Below are 19,715 nucleotides of genomic sequence, written 5' to 3'. Positions count from 1 at the left end.
TAAAAAACGAGATAAGAAGAACTCAACTTGTAAAGGAACAAAACAGTTGTTTTGAGTGGACTTCGGGAGTTGAAGCTGGAAAGGGGTGGGGATCAAGAGCGGAATGGGATGGCTGCTTTTGGATGGAAACTAGTTTCACCCCTTTGGCTAATGTTTCCGAGCGCCCTCTGTGGGCAGGCAGGGTGCTGGGTGGTAGAGGGTGTGGAAAACAGGAGGCAATCCCTACCTTCTCCCCCCCATACCCTCGGGTTGGCTACCAGTGGGGCGTGGTCATAACCGGTCTGTCTGCTCTGCAGAAGTCCAGCAGGGCCTGGGGGAGCTTACCTATGGTTCTCTCTTCTCTCTGAGCAGATCGAAGAAGGGGGCAAAGCTGACTCGGTGAGCTCCAAGCTTCGGGCTGGGGACGAGGTGGTGCACATCAACGAGGTTGTGTTGAGCAGCTCCAGGAGGGAGGCCGTTTCCCTGGTGAAAGGATCCTACAAGACCCTCAGGCTGCTGGTACGCAGGTAGGCTGAGCCGGTGCCCCCACCCTGACCCACCTCCCTGGAAGAGCTGGGTTCACTACCTTGTTTTTTAAACCTCCCTGTGTGGATCCTTATGCCTCCCTGCCTCCACCCCGTTTACCGCCCCCGCACCCGCCCTGGTTTTTTCCATGCCCATCTTGTGGCATGTGAGGAGGAAGTTGAGTAAAGACATTTCAGATACCACTTTCTTTTCAAACACTGGCTTTCCCAGCAGGTATTGGCTTGGTAGAGCTCTGCCTCACAGTACTTCCTAAATTTCTAGGTGTAATGAAAGGTGACTCTAATCCCCGAGGTGGCCAGAGCGCTATGAAGCCTTGTCTCATTGTGGAACTAGAGAAAGCAGTTAGCTTGGAGCTTTAGGTGCCATTCCACTAGCCTCACCTATACCACGGCAGTCATCAAAACAAGCAAATTCCTTCTTTTGTTTGTGTTGTCTTGTTTTCCTGTTTGCAATTTTGGTGGCTCTTTTCTTGGAAAAGGTATGGGTTGTGATTGGTTATAATGCCTTAAAATGAGATGTTTCCCACTCCTGGGAAACCAGCATCATTGGTGGAGGGAAGTATTTATAAAAAAGGATAGGGGTTAAAAATTTTTTTTAGCACTGTTACAAACCAAGCGCTACTCTGGTGTTTTACGTACGTTAGCTCATTTAACCTCATAAGAATCTGGTGAGATAGCCATCACTAGCCCCACTTACAGGCAAGAGGTTACCTAAATTACTGAAGGCAGCAGAGCTGATAAGTGGAAGAACCAGAAGAGACTCCAAATGCCCCCGGTTCTGCTTCACCGCACCACTTGCGAGTCATTACCTTGTCCTATTAAGCCCTATGCCTGCACGTTTTGCTTATTTGGATATTTCTCCACTAATCAGGTTTTGGCTGCCTCATATGGCAACTATATGTTATGATATTTGAGAATGTTCAAGTTGGCTGGAACTCTAGGAGTCATTCATCATGCTACACTGTTTTCAGGATGTGAAAAGTTACCTAATCTTTTCATCACTCATAAGAGACCCTCTTATGGGACCATTCACTCCTACATTCATTCATTTTCCAAACTTTACTGAGTGAGCCCTTGCATAGGGGAATAGAGCAGCAACTCCCAACCACAAAAACACAGCCCTGGGTGTGGTCTCACTATGTTAGTCTTCAGTGCTGGGCTGTGTTTGATTTCTCTTCAGGACCATCTAAGTAGCCATTGCTTCTCTGGTGGCCAGGGATGTAGAGTGGCTCAAAGCACAGAGTTAGATCAGGCCCAGGTTCAAATTCCCAGGGCTGTCATCTAGCTGTGTGACCTTGGGCAACTTAGTTAACCTCATTGAAGATTCAGTTTCCACATCTTTAAGTGGAGATTAAAAAATCTACTTTATAGGGTGATTGGAAAGGTGAAATGAAATACTCTCCGTACTCATGGTAATAACATGGTTGCAACAGATGCTGCTGCTCTTTACACTATTATTGGCTAACTGTAGGCGTAGGCTAATTCCTTACAGGTCATGATTTGAGTAAAGCAAAAGCAGTCATCCCAAACATGATGGCTGATTTCTCAAACGGATGCATAGGAAGACTCAGAACCATGAGGCCTGTTCCATGTGTTCAGAAGAGTGTTGAAGGTTTTGAACTCGCTTTGGCATTGAAACCCAAAGCCCAACTTTAGAACCCTGGCATTCTATCTGTTTAGGACCAATAGTGGAATCCATAGGCTTGATTTGTTTTGATGGGACTCTAGGGATAGATTAACTTCTGGAGAAGGCTGCTCTGTTTTTTGCTATGAAAAGTAGTCATGCTGGCCTCCTGTTCTGCCTTCCAGTGGATGATGCCATGAGATTTGAATTATGTGTTCTAGCAGAACAGGAACCAGTCTCAGGGCTGAAATCTGGCCTTGTCATTTGCAAGCTGCATGACCTTGGGCCTCTCTAAGCCTCAATTTTTTCATTTATAAAATAGAAATAGAAATTCTTGCCACAAAAGCACATTATGTGGATTTAATGAATAGAGTAATAAGTACATAGTAGGTATGCAATATTTGATCATTATTATTCTGGGTTGGGTTATAGGGGCATGTGGCAAAATGGAAGAGAATTGCCATATTGCCAAATATGCTGATTGCCTGGTTATCAAGAAGCCCTCCTTACCGCTCCTCTCCTCCCCCCCACCTCCTTTATTCCCTTGGTGAATTTACTATCATTAAGGGGCTGGTCACCAGCCTTACAGATACAGAACTGGTCATGACAGTGCCCAGGAGTTCGTGAAATTTAGGAATGTTAATTTATGTTATCCAAACTCACGAGAAATTGAAGGATGTATACCACAATGTTAATGTATTAACTCATTTTGCAAAAGATGACTCTAAGTGGAACAAGTATCCCAAGTGGTCCAAGAGCCAGTACTTTATTTGACAGGAAAACTAAGAAGTCTGACCATGGTGAGGTGAGATGGTTGCACGGTGATCTCTGTCAGGGTGAAGGTACAGGCTCTGGCACCCCAGCAAGTGCTGACATCTGCTCTGATGGCCAGATGGCCCAGCTTCCACTAGGGACTCATCTGCCAGGTGGCCCAGATGCTCGCACTGGTGAGTGGGGACCCTTTCCCCTCTGGACGGCAGGGAGTCATGCTGCCTAAGCCCTGCTCTCCAGTCTCATTTCTTCCCTGTGCCTCCACACCAAATCCCCTTTCTGATTGACACATTCTTTCTTTAGATATGCTAATGTGATCGATAAGGTTACTGGAGAGTCCTTGCATTCCCTGCTTCTGGTGTGGGAACCATTTCGTCTCTCAGATGTCTTTTGAATATGTCTTATCTCATCTATTATGTGTTGATTTTTATAGCTGAACTCTCAGAGTTTAAGGAAAAGGAGGCTGTCTTTACTTCTCACACATACTTAGAGATGGAGATTATAAACATGCTTTGGTAGACATGGATGGACATTCCTCCGTGACCTTTCAGAGAACTGGGTAAATGCAAACCCCTTTGCTCTGGATCAATCTGACTTTGTATTGAGTAGCACTATCATTTTCTTGAGAAGTCTTGCCTTTCTACCTAGGCACCTGTCATGTCCTGAGATTTCATTTCCTTCTATTCATTCATGATAGAGTGACTTGCGTATATTATTTATTAAATTTCCTTCTTTTCCTGAGTGATCTCTGTACGTTTAAAAAAGTTTGAGGTGGCTTCCTGGAAACATAACTGGAGGCTCTGTTTTATAGAGAAATCATTTGTGTAGTGAAAATTTACATATCAGCAGCTCTAACTGTACCTGCCTCTTTTTCCATTCAAGTTAGGTTTGGGTAGTTGAGGGCAACAGCTCACATCCATCATAAAAATGCCAAGAATGTTGAGCAGAGAAGTGGTGTTTATATACGTTTTGAGGGTGTCTTACCCAGTGAGCAGAAACAATCAAACGTAGAAACACCTTCTTTAAAGGCTACAGTGACAAGAGAAATGCAGTCTCGAGTGAGTTGTGAGTCAAAGACCTTACAAGATCTGCTGACCCATGAAGAAGGCAGAGTCAGTCCTCCAGGAACAGGGAGTGAAGGGGCAGGGTGCTTGCTGCAGGGGCAGAGAATGTATTGGGTGCTGGGTATACAAAGAGGGAAGGTCTACAGCTAGTGATGGATAAATGGGAAAAAAAATGATAAAGTAAGAAGGGGGCCCAAGAAAAGACCTTCCAAAAGGAAAACAAACATCTTAGCTGAAGGAAAACTGAAGAAGGAAAACCTTTGTGGAATGCAGAGCATTTAAATTAGGAAAGCAGACATGTACACAAGTAAGAGTCAATACTCCAAACCCTCTTTCAAATCAATAGATTTGACAGATATACGTAAAATACAAGTCTTAGAGCCAAGTTAACTGTTAAAGTGGAAACAAAGGAAAAGATCTTCAGGTTTAACATTCCTGAGGGTAGCCACATGAAAGTCAGACTCATTCTTTCTGAGAGGATGCATGAGATAATGATGAAGGTTTGAGGCTGCCTGGATATGAAGTCTGATGGCATTAGGTACTAGCTCTGTGACCCTGGGCAAGTCATTTAATCTATCTGAAGGTTGTGAGGTTTAAATGAGAAATATGTGTATGCAGTACATAGCATGGTGATTAAAGCATGAGCTCTCCTGGAAATATAATGCATATTTGTTATGTAAATTACCTCTTGTGAGAAGTCTACTCTAATCTCTAGAACATAGCATGTGATTGGAGGTCCCAGTTAATAAGAGGACCATTTCCTTCTGCGCATAGGAGGCAGTATGCCTGATTCAGAACAGTAAGGGAAGGGTGGGGAAAAGTGAGCCCCTTTGCAGAATGAAATCTTACTCCCAAACCTTCCCAGCATTTCTGGAAATTTGAATAAGCATTTTCCCTCCCTATTCATGATTCTATGAATTGATGGTGTTGGAAGGGAATGTTTTGTTTTTGTTGTTGTTGTTTTGACTGACTATATGTGTATATGTGAGAAGTAGGAGTCGATCACATTTTACTGAAAAAGAGGGACAAAGGAGAAAGGGGGGTTGAATTAGCAGAAAAACATAAGCATCTGCCTAGAATATGTGAACTGCCTGGTGTAGTAGGGCCAAAGTGAGAATCTAGGTTTTGTTACTTCGGTCCATGGCTCTGCCTAGAGGAAGAAATGACACAACTGCATCCAAAGATGTGTAGTGATTTGCCCAAGGCCAAATGCTAGTAGCCTAAGTGAGAAGCTTGGTCTCTGAGAACACAGGTCATGGGGCATCACGTCACTGCTTTGTGCACCCAGGTTCTTCATCAGCCTCTGGAAGTAAAACCATTTGTTGCTTTAGAGTTGCTTCCTCCCTCGGGGCACCTGGGTGGCTTAGTTGATTGAGCCTCTGACTTTGGCTCAGGTCATGATTTCGCCGTTTGTGAGTTCGAGCCCCGCGTCAAGCTCTCTGCTGACAGCTTGGAGCCTGGAGCCTGCTTCAGATTCTGTGTCTCCCTCTCTCTCTGCCCCTCCCCTGCTCACACTCTGTCTCTCTCTCACACAAATAAACATTTAAAAAAAATAGAGTTGCTTCCTCCCTCTAACAAAAATGGGGATGGAATTAAGTTCACCACAGCCCTCAGGCCCACACTCCCCCCGTCCCTCAACCCCATCCCACATATCTGAGGGTTAGCAGAATAGTTCTTTTTATAAACGGGTGAGATGACATTATTGGAATGGAATGGGCTGGGTGGCTCACACACTTGCTACCTCTGTGTCAGATTTCTGTGACACAGAATTCTTTTTCGTGTCTAGATTGAGTTGTGAGATATAGCTCATTTAGGATTTGCAAGTCAGTGATCTCAAAAGAAGTATCTGATAATGAACAGAATGCATTTTAAGGCCTTTTTGTTTTATTATTATCATTATTATTATTTCAGAGAGAGAATGCATGCAACAGGGGGGAGAGGGGCAGAGGGAAAGTGAAAGAAAAGAGAGAGAGAGAGAGAGAGAGAGAGAGAGAATCTTAAGCAGGCTCCATGCTCAGTGTGGAGCCCAATGTGGGGCTCAATCCCATGACCTTAGGATCTGGGACTGTGACCTGAGCCAAAATCAAGTGTTGGGCACTCAACCAACTGAGCCACCCAGATGCTCCAAGAGTCTTAAAGGATACAAAAAAAAATGAGCTCTATTAACTATTAATTAAAAAAAAAAAGAAAAGGATTTTGCAAACAAGTTCCTTTTTCAACTCATGGTTATTATTTACAAAAGAAAATAATTTCTTGGGATATGATCACTCTCCATTCCCTTCTTCCTTCACACTATTTTGCTATCTCCCCTCCCCTCCCTACTACCTGCCTGAGTCTGTTCCCTTAAAAACGTCTATATTCTTAAAGCAACTTACTCTGATTAACCATCTGATGTCTCTTTTTAACTTTTTAAAGGTAGTTTAAGGAAAATTTATTAAGAGCTTCAAAAAGTACAGAAGTCCCTATTTTCAAAGCAACAAAGTTTGAAGGATGGGTTGAACTTTTCTAGAATGTAAAAAGCCTGTGTTTTGTCCTTATAAATTGACAATCTCTCAACCAGAGTATGCCAGCATACTCTCAGGTGCATGCCAAAGGGGAGTCCCTATCACTTGGATTCCAATCTCCCATGGTATCATGGGCACAAATCAATCTCTCTGAGATTAAGTTGCTTCTTAAAATGGAGAACAATAATAATGTCTTCCCTACTCAGTTGCTAGAAGGGTAAAATAAGACAGTATATTTGAAAATGCTTCACTGTAATAAAATGTCCAATCATTATTCCATGATTTTGTACAGTATATATTATACAGTTCCAGCTCATGAAAATTTACCTGACTGCATTCTGTTTTGATCTATTTTTTTTAATGTTTAATTATTTTTGAGGTGGTGGGGGAGAGGGCGAACGCGGGGGAGGAGGCGGAGAAAGAGAGGGAGACAGAGGATCTGAAGTGGGCTCCACGCTGACAGCAGTGGCCCTGACGTGGGGCTCGAATTCACGAACCGGAGATCATGACCTGAGTTGAAGTCGGACACTCAACCAACTGAGCCATCCAGGCGCCCCGATTTTTCTATTTAATGCACTGATTTGATTTACTCATGCAAATGAGAATCTATGAATTTTAAAGATTCTGATTATAACTGTTTTGCTAGAAGGAAATTTAATTTTAAAGGACAGTGTCAACGAGGCCCAAGTTCAGAATGGGATTTTTTTTTTTTTTAAAGACCATCTTTCCTGAAGAACTTATGTAAAAAGAGTTCTGATTCTAAAACAAGTCAGCAGTTGTGGCTCACTGGCGGGAGGCTGAACTACAGGAAAGGACCCTCAGGCTGCAGACTGGGCTTTCTAGGAAGTGACTTTCATCTGCCCGTGCATCTTTGTTCCACCGAATTAAATGCTTAGGTTATATAAGCACACGTGGCACAGGCTGAACAATTTGAAAATGTAATGTTCTCTAGGCGGCACAGCATGTGGCCTTTGGGAAAATTAGGATGTCAAAAGATAACTCGCAAGTGGGCAGGCAGGAGGAGTTGAGGACGATTAGAAAAGGAGCAATGATCTTTTTAGAGACAGTTGCAAAACTGTTCTTGGAGCTCCAGGTGCTTGCCTCGGTGCACAACACAGGTGCCTTCCTCCACCTTAGCTGGACACAGAAGCCGGATGAGAAAGATGTGTGTGCAAGTCCCAAGATTTGCCTCTCAAGACGTGAAAAAGGGCTCCATGCTGTGCTCTGCGGCTGAGTCCTCTGTGGAAGTGTAAGAAGGGGGTGTGTTACACCCACGCCCTCTCAGGAGACCATGCAGCTATAGTGGCGGCCAGGATGGCAGGCGGTATCACTCTTGTGCCGTCTGTCTTGGAAGCTTTCCATGTCTTCCATATGATACCTCCCACCCCCACCTCCCCCCCAGCACTTGTGATGCCCCTCTTGTCGCTGCCCCACGCCCATCCCACGCCCAGTGACCCTCACCATGACTTCACTTGTCCTTCTGGCTCTTTCGCCCTTTTCAGTTCTTAATTTGAGCAAAGGGCTGGCACATAGCTGGATGTGAATACAAACCCCCAAGCTGCAGTATAGTCCACATCCCGTCTCGGGACCCAGGGTTAGACTTCCCCAGAGGGGAAACCAGTATAACTGAGAACTGTGGTAACTTACCCTTGAAACATTTTTTCCACTTGAGCAAGTGGTGGAGAGGAGGGGAAGGAGGCAGCTGCAGTGGCCTTCGACCCCCAGAAACTTTTCCAAGAGGCCTGGCATCATGGGAATTTGCTCAGTATGCTTTGAGGAGGTATTTCAATCCTGCTGGGACCATACTCAGAGCAGTTTTTGGCTCCCCTGGAGTCCTAGGTTTGAATGTCACTGTCTAGAAGTATAGTATTTGATTTCCTAACCAGTTGTTCCTTCCCATGGAAAATTCATGTAACACATTATTAGGTTTCCTAAGAGTGCACAATAAGACTCCCTTACTGTAATGAGAAAAGGGACATTTTTTTTTTCCTGTAGCCCATAATGATAACCACTATTTTTATTCAGTGGATTACATATGCTCACTGGCTATGCGCTGAACGCTAGCCGCATGCAAAGGAATGCCGTACCGCTTCCCAGCGAAGGAGGTTTGATGATGAAAGACCCGGTTTCATTCCTGGGATAACATGGCTTGACTTTGAACAAATGTATTCCAAGCGGGAGTCATCACTCCATGCCCAACTATTAAAGAATGGCACTCAAATATCCATCTGAGCCTTTATGAAGGGTATGAAGTCTGAGTTCTGAGATCACTCAGAAGTTATGGTGGCATCCTTTCCCCCGGTTCCAAATGTGGGTTTATCAGCTAGAACAGATAAGTCTGGGTGATTCCGATTTAGAATATGAACCAAATGTTTGTAAATCTGCACCCCTGATCCAAAATGGCTTAAAGCTGCTCCTTGTCAAACTTGGCTACACGTTGGGATTTGTATAGGAAGTTAATAAAAAACAAACCAATGCCCGGGTCCCACCGCTAGAGTTCTAATTGAATTGGTATAGGGTGTAACCTAGCATTGAGCCTTTTTTTTTAATTTTTTTTTTTTAACGTTTATTTATTTTTGAGACAGAGAGAGACAGAGCATGAACGGGGGAGGGGCAGAGAGAGAGGGAGACACAGAATCGGAAGCAGGCTCCAGGCTCTGAGCCATCAGCCCAGAGCCCGACACGGGGCTCGAACCCACGGACCGTGAGATCGTGACCTGAGCTGAAGTTGGAGGCTTAACCGACTGAGCCACCCAGGCGCCCCGCATCAAGCATTTTTAAAGCTGCCTGGGTGATTCTGTTGTGCAAAGTTTGAGAACCACCAGTTTAAGCTGTAAGTCAAAGTGATAAAGGGAAACAACCAGGAGGCAGGAACTGAGAGGTAGAAGAAAGACCCACAGAGTGGAAGGGGACATTAGGATAGTAGCAGGAGGAGAATCAGGAAGCAGACCAGGGGAGGCAAGGGCGGACCAGAGCCTTGTTCACACAGGGAACTGAAGAGCAAACACAAAGACCCCTGCTTCAGAGATTTCAGGACTGTCTAAGGTCTAGAGAGGTCTGCCTCGGGGAAGGGCCACCCCACCAGTGGCTCCTGTTCTTGCATTTCTGTGAGACCTGTTTCTCATTGCTGCTATATGGAGGTGGAATTTTCTTTAAAAGCTCATTAAGAGATGTTGCTACTGATAAGTGGGCGTGGGCAGGGGAGGGGTTGTCCCTGGGCAGCCGTCCGCCCCGGCCCCCGCCCGTGAATGTCTGTGGCCTGAGCTGTTACCACATGTCATTGAGTCGGGAGCTCATTTTTGCCAGCGGGTGCGGGGGCCATCCAGCTGTTCTGAACGGGTAAAACCATACCCATCATGCCACAGTTGCCATGTTCAGTCTACGTGTCGTTTCTGGATGGTGCCCCCAGGAGACAAACCACGAAAGAAAGATGGCTTGCTCGGTGCCATTGAACTTACTCGATCTAATGGGACATGCTCCATGAAGACAAAGTCAAGAGGTAGTAGAGTTGAACGAGCATGTGAGCATCTATCTATCTTCATGGGATATTCACTTATTTTGTCAGTCCCTGTTTTTTTTTTTTTTGTTGTTTTGTTTTTTAAACCACACTTTGTATAGCCTTAGCACAAATCCCACACTTCTTGGGAGTCATGGGTAGAGAAATGGTTTCCAGAAAGAATTGTTAAATGCCACCCATTGTTAAATACACTACATGTGTCCTCAATGGGAAATCCAAGCTTGGAAGGTCCTGGCAGTTTTGTCCTGTTCTGGGTAATTCCACTGTTTTACTGTCCACTTTCCTTCTAGATGATATATTTTTATGTCTTATTTAATTATCATGGCTCTAAGATCACAGGTGTCCTACTAAAGTCCCGGGAAGAGGCTTAAAATACAGGGTTTGAAGCACTAAGAGCCCTATGCAGACTCTTAGCCTTCAAAAGGCAGAGAAACCCCTGGGTCTGGCTGAGTTGAGATGGCCCCTCGGGATCCAAAGTGGGCTCTGCACTGACAGGCTGACAGCAGCAATCCTAAGGCAGGGCTTGAACCCACAAACCCGGAGATCATGACCTGAGCCAAAGTCAGACGCTCCACAGACGGAGCCACCCAGGTGCCCCTTCGACCATTGCTATTTCAGGTGGTGACCCCAAACAGGTATTTGTTACCACCTCCTCATGGTTCTGTTGCCTCCGGAGTCCTAGCATGTGGCAGTCTTGAAGAGACTTTTTAGTCCTTAGTAAAATAACCGTTCTAAGGTCAGCCTCTTTGCACCTTTGCCTCTGTTACTAAAACGTTTGTTCAACTGCCTCACGGTTTAGAGGTTCACTCTCTGCTTACTAGCTGCAGGACTGCTGTTGTAGCAGAGTCAACCCTTGAACAACATGGGTTTGAACTGCTCCGGTCCACTTATGCAAGGGTTTTTTGTTTTTTGTTTTTTAAATAAGGGTAGTACAGCACTGTACTTGTATTTTCTCTTCCTTATGATTCCCTTTCCTTTTCTCTAGCTGACTTTATTTTAGCAATACAGTTTATAATCCCTGTAACAGGCAAAATATGTCAACAGACTGTTCTCAGTAAAGCTTCCAGTCAACAGTGGGCTAGGAGTAGGTAAGCTTTTGGGGAGTCAAAAGTTATGCACAGATTTTTGACTGTGCAGTGGCAAATGCCTCTAAACCCTGGGATGTTTAAGGGTCAACCGTAACAGTTTGTCAGTGCATTTGAAAAATGCAAAATTTCCACTCTCCCTTTATTCTGCTGTCCGACTTCCTGTCTGATGTTTGCTTAGTGGGTAGGAGGTGTAAAATTATCCATCCTTGGGAGGAGGGTTGCTTGGTTAGCGTGTTTATTGTCTATGTACGAAGGTTGCTACATTGTTTCCATGAGGACTGTGGATCTAAGGAGCATTTTTAAAATTAAAAAAAAATTTTTTTAAGTTTATTTATTTTGAGAGAGATAGCACAAGCAGGGGAGGGGCAGAGAGAGAGGGGGACAGAGGATCCAAAGCAGGCTCTATGCTGACAGCAGAGAGCCTGATGTGGGGCTTGAACCTGTGAACTGTGAGATCATGACCTGAGCCGAAGTCCGACAGTCAACCACCTGAGCCACCTAGGCACCTCTAAGGAGTATTTTTTTTTAATTTTTTTTTTAATGTTTATTTATTTTTGAGACAGAGAAAGACAGAGCATGAAAGGGGGAGGGTCAGAGAGAGGGAGACACAGAATCTGAAACAGGCTCCAGGCTCTGAGCTGTCAGCACAGAGCCTGACGCGGGGCTCGAACTCATGCGCCGTGAGATCATGACCTGAGCTGAAGTCGGCCGCTCAACCGACTGAGCCACCCAGGCGCCCCTCTAAGGAGTATTTTTAAAAGGATTCTTTGGAATGTTTCTTTAAGGGTGTCTGTTAGGAATCAGCCATTTTTATCTGTCACTTGTGAATAAGCAGGGCCCGTGAGCCCTGGACACCTAAAACAGTATTTCATGGTGTAGTCACGGGAGTGAGACATTTTCGTAAGCTTTTGTCCTTCACCTGCATAACTTAAAGGAGCAAGTGGTGAAAGAGAATCATTGTTTTTCACTAGTGGCTGCATGTTAGTTAAGTTTTTTATTATTTTTTTAAAGTTTTTATTTAGTTAAGTAATCTCTAAATCCAACGTGGGGCTCGAACTCATAACCCCGAGATCAAGAGTCGCCTGCTCTTCGACGGAACCACCAGGTACAACACTGACGATTTTTAAAAATAATTTTAAAAATTGTTTATTTAAAAAAATAAGTTAAAAAAGTTTTTATTATACCCCTTTGACTTGCCCCCTCACTTCCTTTAGGTATTTGCTCAAATGTCAGCCTTCCTTGTACAGCCAATTAAAAATTGCAGCCCCAGGCACCTGGGTGGCTCACTTGGTTGAGTGTCCACCTCTTGATTTCAGCTCAGGTCATGATCCCAGGGTCACGGGATCAAGCCCCACATCGGGCTCTGCGCTGAACGTGGAGCCTTGGAATTCTCTTTCTCTCCCCCTCTGCACCCTCCCCCACTCATGCTCTCTCTCTAAAATAAACAAAAACTTTTTTTAATAATTTAAAATAACAATTAAAAAAAATTGCAGCCCCTTTCCTGCTGTATCCCTAACACCCCTTATTTTTTTATTTTTTTACCTATGAGACATACGCTGGCAAAGTTACTCATTCTGCTTCCTTTCTTTAGAATATAAACTCCATACTAGTAGCGATTTTGTTCAGTGTGGTGTCTTCAGTGCCTGGAATGGTTCCTGGCACATGATATGTGCTCACTGGATATCTCTGAAATGAAAACAAAACTCTACCCAACAGCAGCCGGGTGGCATGGTCGTTATGAGTACAGGCTCTCAGCCAGTTTGTGTGACTTTGAATCCCAGCCTTACCATTTGCTGGTTGAGGACCTTAACCTCTACCTTAGTTTCGCTGTCTGCAGAAGGGACGTAATGGCAATATCTCCCTCGCTGGTAGAGTAAGTTGCCATATAAATAAATGTTGGCTGCTATGAATTATGTCGTTAGACAGGGTAGTCCTTTTTCTTACATTAAAACTTCACTGGATAGGTTGGGCTCACCCTCAGTGCTCTCTCTGTTCCCTCGTGGTTAAGAACTGACCACTGCAGTCACTGAACTGGCCACACTTTTCACCTGTATCCTCCACCCAAGAAGGATTGTATTTGAAAGGACATGTCTCCCCTCTGTGAAACGAGATGGACCTAATTCACTCCCCTGTGCCTCCTGTTAGTAAGGTAGCCTTCTGGGGCTCTTGCCTGGGAGTTAGGTCCCGGGAACTCGGCTTTCAGAATGCTTCTGGTGGCTTTTCTCTGTCCCCCAGCTCTGCCGGCCTCACTGGAATGCGGGCCTTGCAGCCACCTTGTCACGTGGAGATTCAGATTCCTTCCCCAAGCCCCCTACTCCAGCGGCAGTGCTGGGCAGTGGTTAGAGTTCTGGCTTTGAATCTGACCGACCTTGGTGTGCAACCCACTCCTAACTCTGAGTTCTGGGCCAACTGACTTTCCCCTCTTACTTCCCTTGTTTTTCCTCTGGGAAGTGAAGACAATTGTCCCTACTTTGTATTAAGGCTGTAATAATAAAGACAACATATGCCAAGGAAAACAGTACGTGGCCCTGGGTTTGGTGCAATCCTATCCAATCACTGAATAGTCACCCAATAGATGCTGTACCTGCTGCTTACTTACTACTTGTTAGGGGGAGGCATTCCCATCCTTTTCTTTCTTTTTTTTAAAAGTTTATTCTGAGAGAGGGGGAGAGAGAGAGGGAGAGAGAGAGAGAGGAAGAGAGAGAATTCCAAGGAGGCTCCACACTGTCAGCACAGTCTGATTCAGGGTTCGATCTCACAAACCATGAGATCATGACCTGAGTTGAGACCAAGAGTTGGATGCTTAACCGACTGAACCGCCCAGGCACCCTCCCCCCCCCCCATCTTTTTCAAAGAGAAGTGATTTCCTCCCTGCTTTTAGTCCAATTTTTCTGCCCCAGAGTCCAGAAGATGTAGGTGAGAGAGCAGGACACAGGGTGGATGGGGGCTTGTGTTTCCTGCCAGTGAAAGTCAAACAAAACTGGACAGAAATCAATGTGTCAGGGAAAAAAAAATCAAGGGGAAGAGGTGACCTGCTTGTGACTGTAGATGTAGAAGAACTTTGGTCTAGGAGTGGACGAGCAGAGCCCCTCTTCTGACCCCCAAGAAGAGTCATTCTGGAGAAACTGCTGCCTACTTTCTGTAAGTTGACGACCCCAGAAATGGAAGGACTCAGCCTTAGGTCACCGGGCTGGAAACACAGGCCAAGGAGGAGAAGCCAAGTTTTCTACCACCAAGCCAGCTGTGTCAGGGCATACATATGTAATGACTCCGATGCCAGGGCTCTGCTCTGCCTCAGTCATATGGCTTTTCCTTTCTGATAGAAAAGAACTGATCACTTGGTGTGTTCATGTTTTATTCGATGATTTTCGCTTCTCACTCTTCAGCATCTTGCATGCTTTCCTATCTTCTTCCTGTAGCGGGTTTTCCTCAATGTGTGAACTTTAATGTTTGTTTGTTTTTGGGGGACAGCATGAGTGGGGGAGGGGCAGAGAGAACCGGGGCTAGAGCATCCGAAGCTGATCCTGGGCTGAAAGCAGAGAGCCCGATGTGGGCCTCCAACTTGCAAACCCCGAGATCGTGATCTGAGCTGAAGTTGGATGCCTAACCGATAGAGCCACCCAGGCAACCCTCAAAGTGTGAACTTTAAGGGCCTCAAAATCACCTGTTTGCCTGTTTTACATGCAAATGTCTGTACTCTTCCTTAAATCAGACTCTCAGGATTAGGGGTTGGGGGGAGGCCTGCTTTTTAACAAACTTGCCAAGTAACTTTGCCGGTAGCTTTCCTCTGCTGCGTCGGCCATTCCTATGATCTTCCCTTGTCCCTTTAGCCCACAGAAGACCCAAAAGGATGGGATCCCCTGGTTATTCCTTGGAATAAAAGACTAGCTTCATGCCCCTTCTTGGCCATGATATATAAGTAAAATTCAAAATTCAGATTTTCAGCTTGAGAGATCAAGGATGGTTCTTCTCTTTACTCTTTGACAAACATTTCAGAACACAACCCAAATGCACAGAAATGTTCCAAAATAGCAAGAATGTGGGGCTTGCCTTCTTTCCAAGGGCAGAGCAGCTTGCGGCAGTTTCTAAAAATAGACCTTTCTGGTACAGGTCACTAGGCAGGAATGGCCTCCGTGTCACTCTGTTTACATAGTTTCACATCTGACACCTTCATAAAAACAGTACTGACTTGGTGAGGCGTGAGGACCGACATTCGTCTGTGGGAATTCATGGTAAGTGCGTCCCAGGGCTGCAGCCCCACAAACATTGAACAGCATCCCTACTGAGACCAGCAGTGTTTGGATTAAGGGCCCTTTCAACCTTTGCTTCTTGATTCGTCATCCCCTTTCCATCACTGTCTCAAAGTCAGGGGCAGAGGTCAAAAACTTCAGGTCATTTTACGAGATACTAATGAACAGAAAAATAAACTCATGTTCAGGAATTTAAGACCCACAGTATTTTGTTTTGTTTTATTTAATCCGTCTTGCATTTTTCCTCTTTACAAACATGTCAGTTTACAAGGCATCATATTGTTGCAAATTTAAGTTTGAGACCTTTCTGTAAAATGTTCTGAAAAGGCTGACTTATCCTTAACCCTTTTGGAACAGCCCTCCAATAGTGAGAGGTCTTTTCTTTTTGTGTAATAATTCATGGACACCCCTGTCTTGTCCCCTAAATGTAGACGACGTGGGTGGTATTAGAATTAAATTTTCTTGGGATTAACATTCCAAAATTAAGGAAAGAGGATAAAAGAGTGGGGGCACTTGACACTGAATTTACATGAGGTGGTTGAACTGGACCAACTGGGCAGTCACATTTGAAAGATTCATAGTAGGTTCTGAAGATGTGGATTAATTCAGATCAGATATAGGAATCAATTCTGCTTTACGAGTTTGCCTGCTGCCTTTAGATAAAAAATTCTAGAAAGCTCTCACTTGTTGGCTCTGACTGTTCCAAGCATTTCATCCTCCCATTTAATTCTTACAACAACCCATGAAATGGGTGTTATTATTACGCTACTTTAATAGGCCAGGAACCAGACTTTCCATCGTGCAGCCTGGCCAAGGGGGCACATCTATTAAGTGTGGATTTGAACTCCGGTCCATCTGACACAAGAGCCCCAACGTTTAAGCCAGTAGGTGTTCAGAGGAGCTGGTTTTCGGTAATTGCTCAAACCCCTGAAACAACGTGGATTCTTCGGCCTCTGGGTGACCACAGTTTGATTCTGCTGGTGCTTTTATTTGTTTTGCTTTAAGGACAGTCGCACACTGCTGCCTTTTGTTTGCCCTGCAGTGTTGATTCGCATTCCCTTAAATAAATTAACCTTCCCATCTTGTCTAACTCATTTGATGGGATCAAGTTCACATGCCAGTCAAGATGGAAATGGGAGAAAGAACACAGCAAGAAGGGAGAAGTGATGGGGTGGGGTGGGGGGGGGGTTATGGTTATTAAGAAATCAATACAGGGGCGTCTGGGTGGCTCAGTTGCTTAAATGTCTGACACTTGATTTCATTAGGCTCAGGTCATGATCTCACAGTTCATGAAATGGAGCCCTGTGTTGGAGTCTGTGCTGACAGTGTGGAGCCCGCTTGGGATTCTCTCTCTCCCTCTCTCTCTGCCTCTCTCTCTCGCAAACTAAATAAATAAACTAAAAAAAAAAAAAAAAATCAGTACAGCCCAACATTTTTATTTTCCCCCAAAACAACACACCCCACTGCTTGATTCCGATCACAACTTGTTCTGTAATTTTTAAATGGTTATGACACTTGTTTAATACGGAAATGTTGGCACATTCATCATTTTGTAAGAGAGCATGGAGCGTGTATCACCTCTTTCCCACATAGTAGATGGTGGAAAAATAATGCTGGGTTTAAGTGCTAGCTTTATGAGTACTGACACGTAGCCCTAGAAAACTCCATCCATTGCAGAGTGACTCAACTGAGGTCTGATCCAGCTTCTAGAGAAGATGAAATCTGTCTTTATGCCCTGTTCTTGCCAGCACCCTAATGAATCTCCTTGTTTCAGGACCCACTGCTCTCTACACATCCACCCCGTCTGGCTCAAATTTTTCCTCACCTAGGAATCGTTCCTCCACACCTCTTTCCTGGTTCCTCATTCGAACTTGCCTTTCCCTTTCTCCCTTTCTCAGAACCTTGCTGGAGGTGAGCCAAGCCCTAAAGACATGGCTAAGAACAGCTGAAGTCTTTTGAGAACAATATAAGCTTACCCTAATACCAAATAGCAGTAATAAAACTATTATTCATATTTTTTAAAGTGATTTTGCAGGTAATCAATATGATGTTATCTCTGTGACACATTGGCTGGAGCCATGGATAGATAGGTGGGTCTTCTCATTAGAAGCCTTCAAGTCATGGGCACAAGGTGACCTCAACCTCAAAAGGCTGACCTTGGCCATGTCAGCCTGTGTGGCTGACACAGCTCTGAGGAGTGGCCAGAAACTGTGCCCTGGAGCTGAGGGTTAGAGGATACATCATATATCCTCACGGAATAGCTGAAATGCTTGCTCATTTCACAATTTTGGAGATCATTTACAGGTGTATTATAACAATTCAAATGTGAATGTCCGTGTTTGGATGGACATTCATCTAAATGAATGTTTCTTTTCACAGTGAAAAGAAAGCCATTGGTATGTCTCAGGTTGAATTTGCCCCTTTGTAGATTGTCTACAGGGGGAGTTTTATGCTCAGCTAGTTCTCCGCTACTCCACTGTTTCTGAAATAATAACACAAGCTTGAAACCCAGGATTCACAAATTGGGATTTAACTCTTTGGCAGTTGCCCTCAAGTGGTGCAATAATGAGACCGTGTAACGATTGAGATTTGTGGACTGAAGTAAGCAGTGGGGCAAGGGGGTGTTCTAAAAGCCACGTGCATGCACATCGTAGTAGGTCACATGCAGGGCTGACACATTTAGCGAATCAAAATGCAGGATGCCCAGTTATATTTGAATTTCAGATAACAATTTTTTAGTAAAAATATGTCCCTGATTTTACCTAACAACCCTAGTCAAATGATAACTTAGACATACAGGGAAAAAAAAAAAAAAAAAAAACACAAACACGGTTCTTGGGGCACCTGGGTGGCTCAGTTGGTTAAGTCTCCTACTTCAGCTCAGGTCATGATCTTACGGCTGGTGGGTTCAAGCCCTGCCTCAGGCCCTGTGCTGACAGCTCAGAGCCCGGAGCCTGCTTTCAGATTCTGTGTCTCCCCCTTCCCTGCTGATTCTCTCTCTCTCTCTTTCTCTCAAAAGTGAATAAACATTTAAAAAAATTTTTTTAAACTGTGATTCTTTACTCTGTCAGAACTTAATCTGGTCTTCCTCACAAACTCATACCTGCTGGTTAGCAAGGAAACAAAAAATATAAAGTTTCATCCCAGCCAAATTAGAAGCTAGGCTGGTCTAATGGTTGGAATAGTCCCTTGAGGTAATGCTCAGTCTCTTAACATACATTGCCCTCTTTCTCAGATGTCATCTTTTGTTTCCACTGCCTGGCTGCTTTGCCAAAATAGTGTCTGAGGGCTTGGGGCAGTAACGAGTGTAGGTCTTTGAGCACGCTGTCCCCTGGTGTCTTGGCTGTGACCATGGTCTTCCGGTCACTGTGTTCAGAGCTGGCGTGAGCCCTGCCCCTGGGGATTGCTAGCAACTCCCACTGGCAGACTCAGTCTGCTGTGTTCCCATTCGCTTCAGACACAGCGTCTGCCAAGTTCCCCATCTCAGCAATGCCCAGCCCAGGGGTCTGCCCCAGGATCATCTCACACCTTCATAGCCGCTCATTCCAAGTCTACCGGCTGGCATCTCACGTCTGCCTAAATTGAGGTGGGCCAGGCACTCCTCACGGTGACCTTTCCCTAGAGCCTCAAAGGGAGTGATGGAGCCAAGAGTCCCCAGCTTCCTAAATATCCCCCTCACTCACCTTCTGTGCTTGCCATCTTCTCCCTGAGGCCAGACAGGCGAAAGCAGATGTGGTCCCCACAGCTTTGTTCTGACTTGCCACGTTCTACGCTTCATTCCCACAATACCCTGGGATTGCAAGGACTGGACTTTCTCACTATTCTTACTCTGCTCTGTGCTTCCTATCTTAGGTGGGAGGCGTAGCCTTCTTGCACTGTGGCAAATATTTGGTGTTGGAATCCTTCAGGTTTACCTCCCCCCCCCCCCCCTCAATAGGGTACAGCAGTTCTCAAAAGCATGGTTCACTGACCAGGAACTCTTGTGAAATTCGAGGTCTTTGGCCCCACTCTAGACACTACTATACTATACCCGATATTCTAGGGTTTGGGCTTAGCAGCCAGTGGTTTACCAAGCTTCCCTGGTGATTCTGATGCACCGTGAAGAACCACAGCTTTCAGCATTTCAACAAATTTTATCACCCCCTTCGCTTATGGTATCCAAGCCTAAAGTCTTATTAAACACACAAGTACTCCTCCTCCATCTAGTTGATTTATTAACTTGCTAGATAAACTGGAAACACTTTACAGTTAAAAACAAGGAGTTTGCAGTCTTAAAGACGATGAAATTCCATGCTGCAGCATGAACGACCCTTGAGGACGTTATTGCTAAATGAAACGAGCAGGCACAAAAAGACAAATACTGTCTGCTCCAC

General features: G+C 44.9%; 1 protein-coding gene across 3 annotated transcripts in view; it reads left to right on the top strand.

Annotated features, from left to right (window-relative positions):
• Positions 1-19,715, top strand: part of SHROOM3 (shroom family member 3) — a 320,350-nt gene that overhangs the window by 108,848 nt on the left and 191,787 nt on the right. For all 3 annotated transcript variants that reach the window (XM_045473673.1, XM_045473672.1, XM_045473674.1), the window contains exon 2: positions 352-506. In XM_045473673.1, coding sequence (XP_045329629.1) covers positions 352-506 — 155 coding nt within the window. The remainder of the gene's footprint in view (positions 1-351; positions 507-19,715) is intronic.

Source organism: Leopardus geoffroyi, chromosome B1 (assembly GCF_018350155.1).
Source record: "Leopardus geoffroyi isolate Oge1 chromosome B1, O.geoffroyi_Oge1_pat1.0, whole genome shotgun sequence".
Lineage (NCBI taxonomy): Eukaryota > Metazoa > Chordata > Mammalia > Carnivora > Felidae > Leopardus > Leopardus geoffroyi.
Note: the sequence above shows the minus strand (reverse complement) of the source record. Positions and strands in the feature narration are given on the sequence as shown.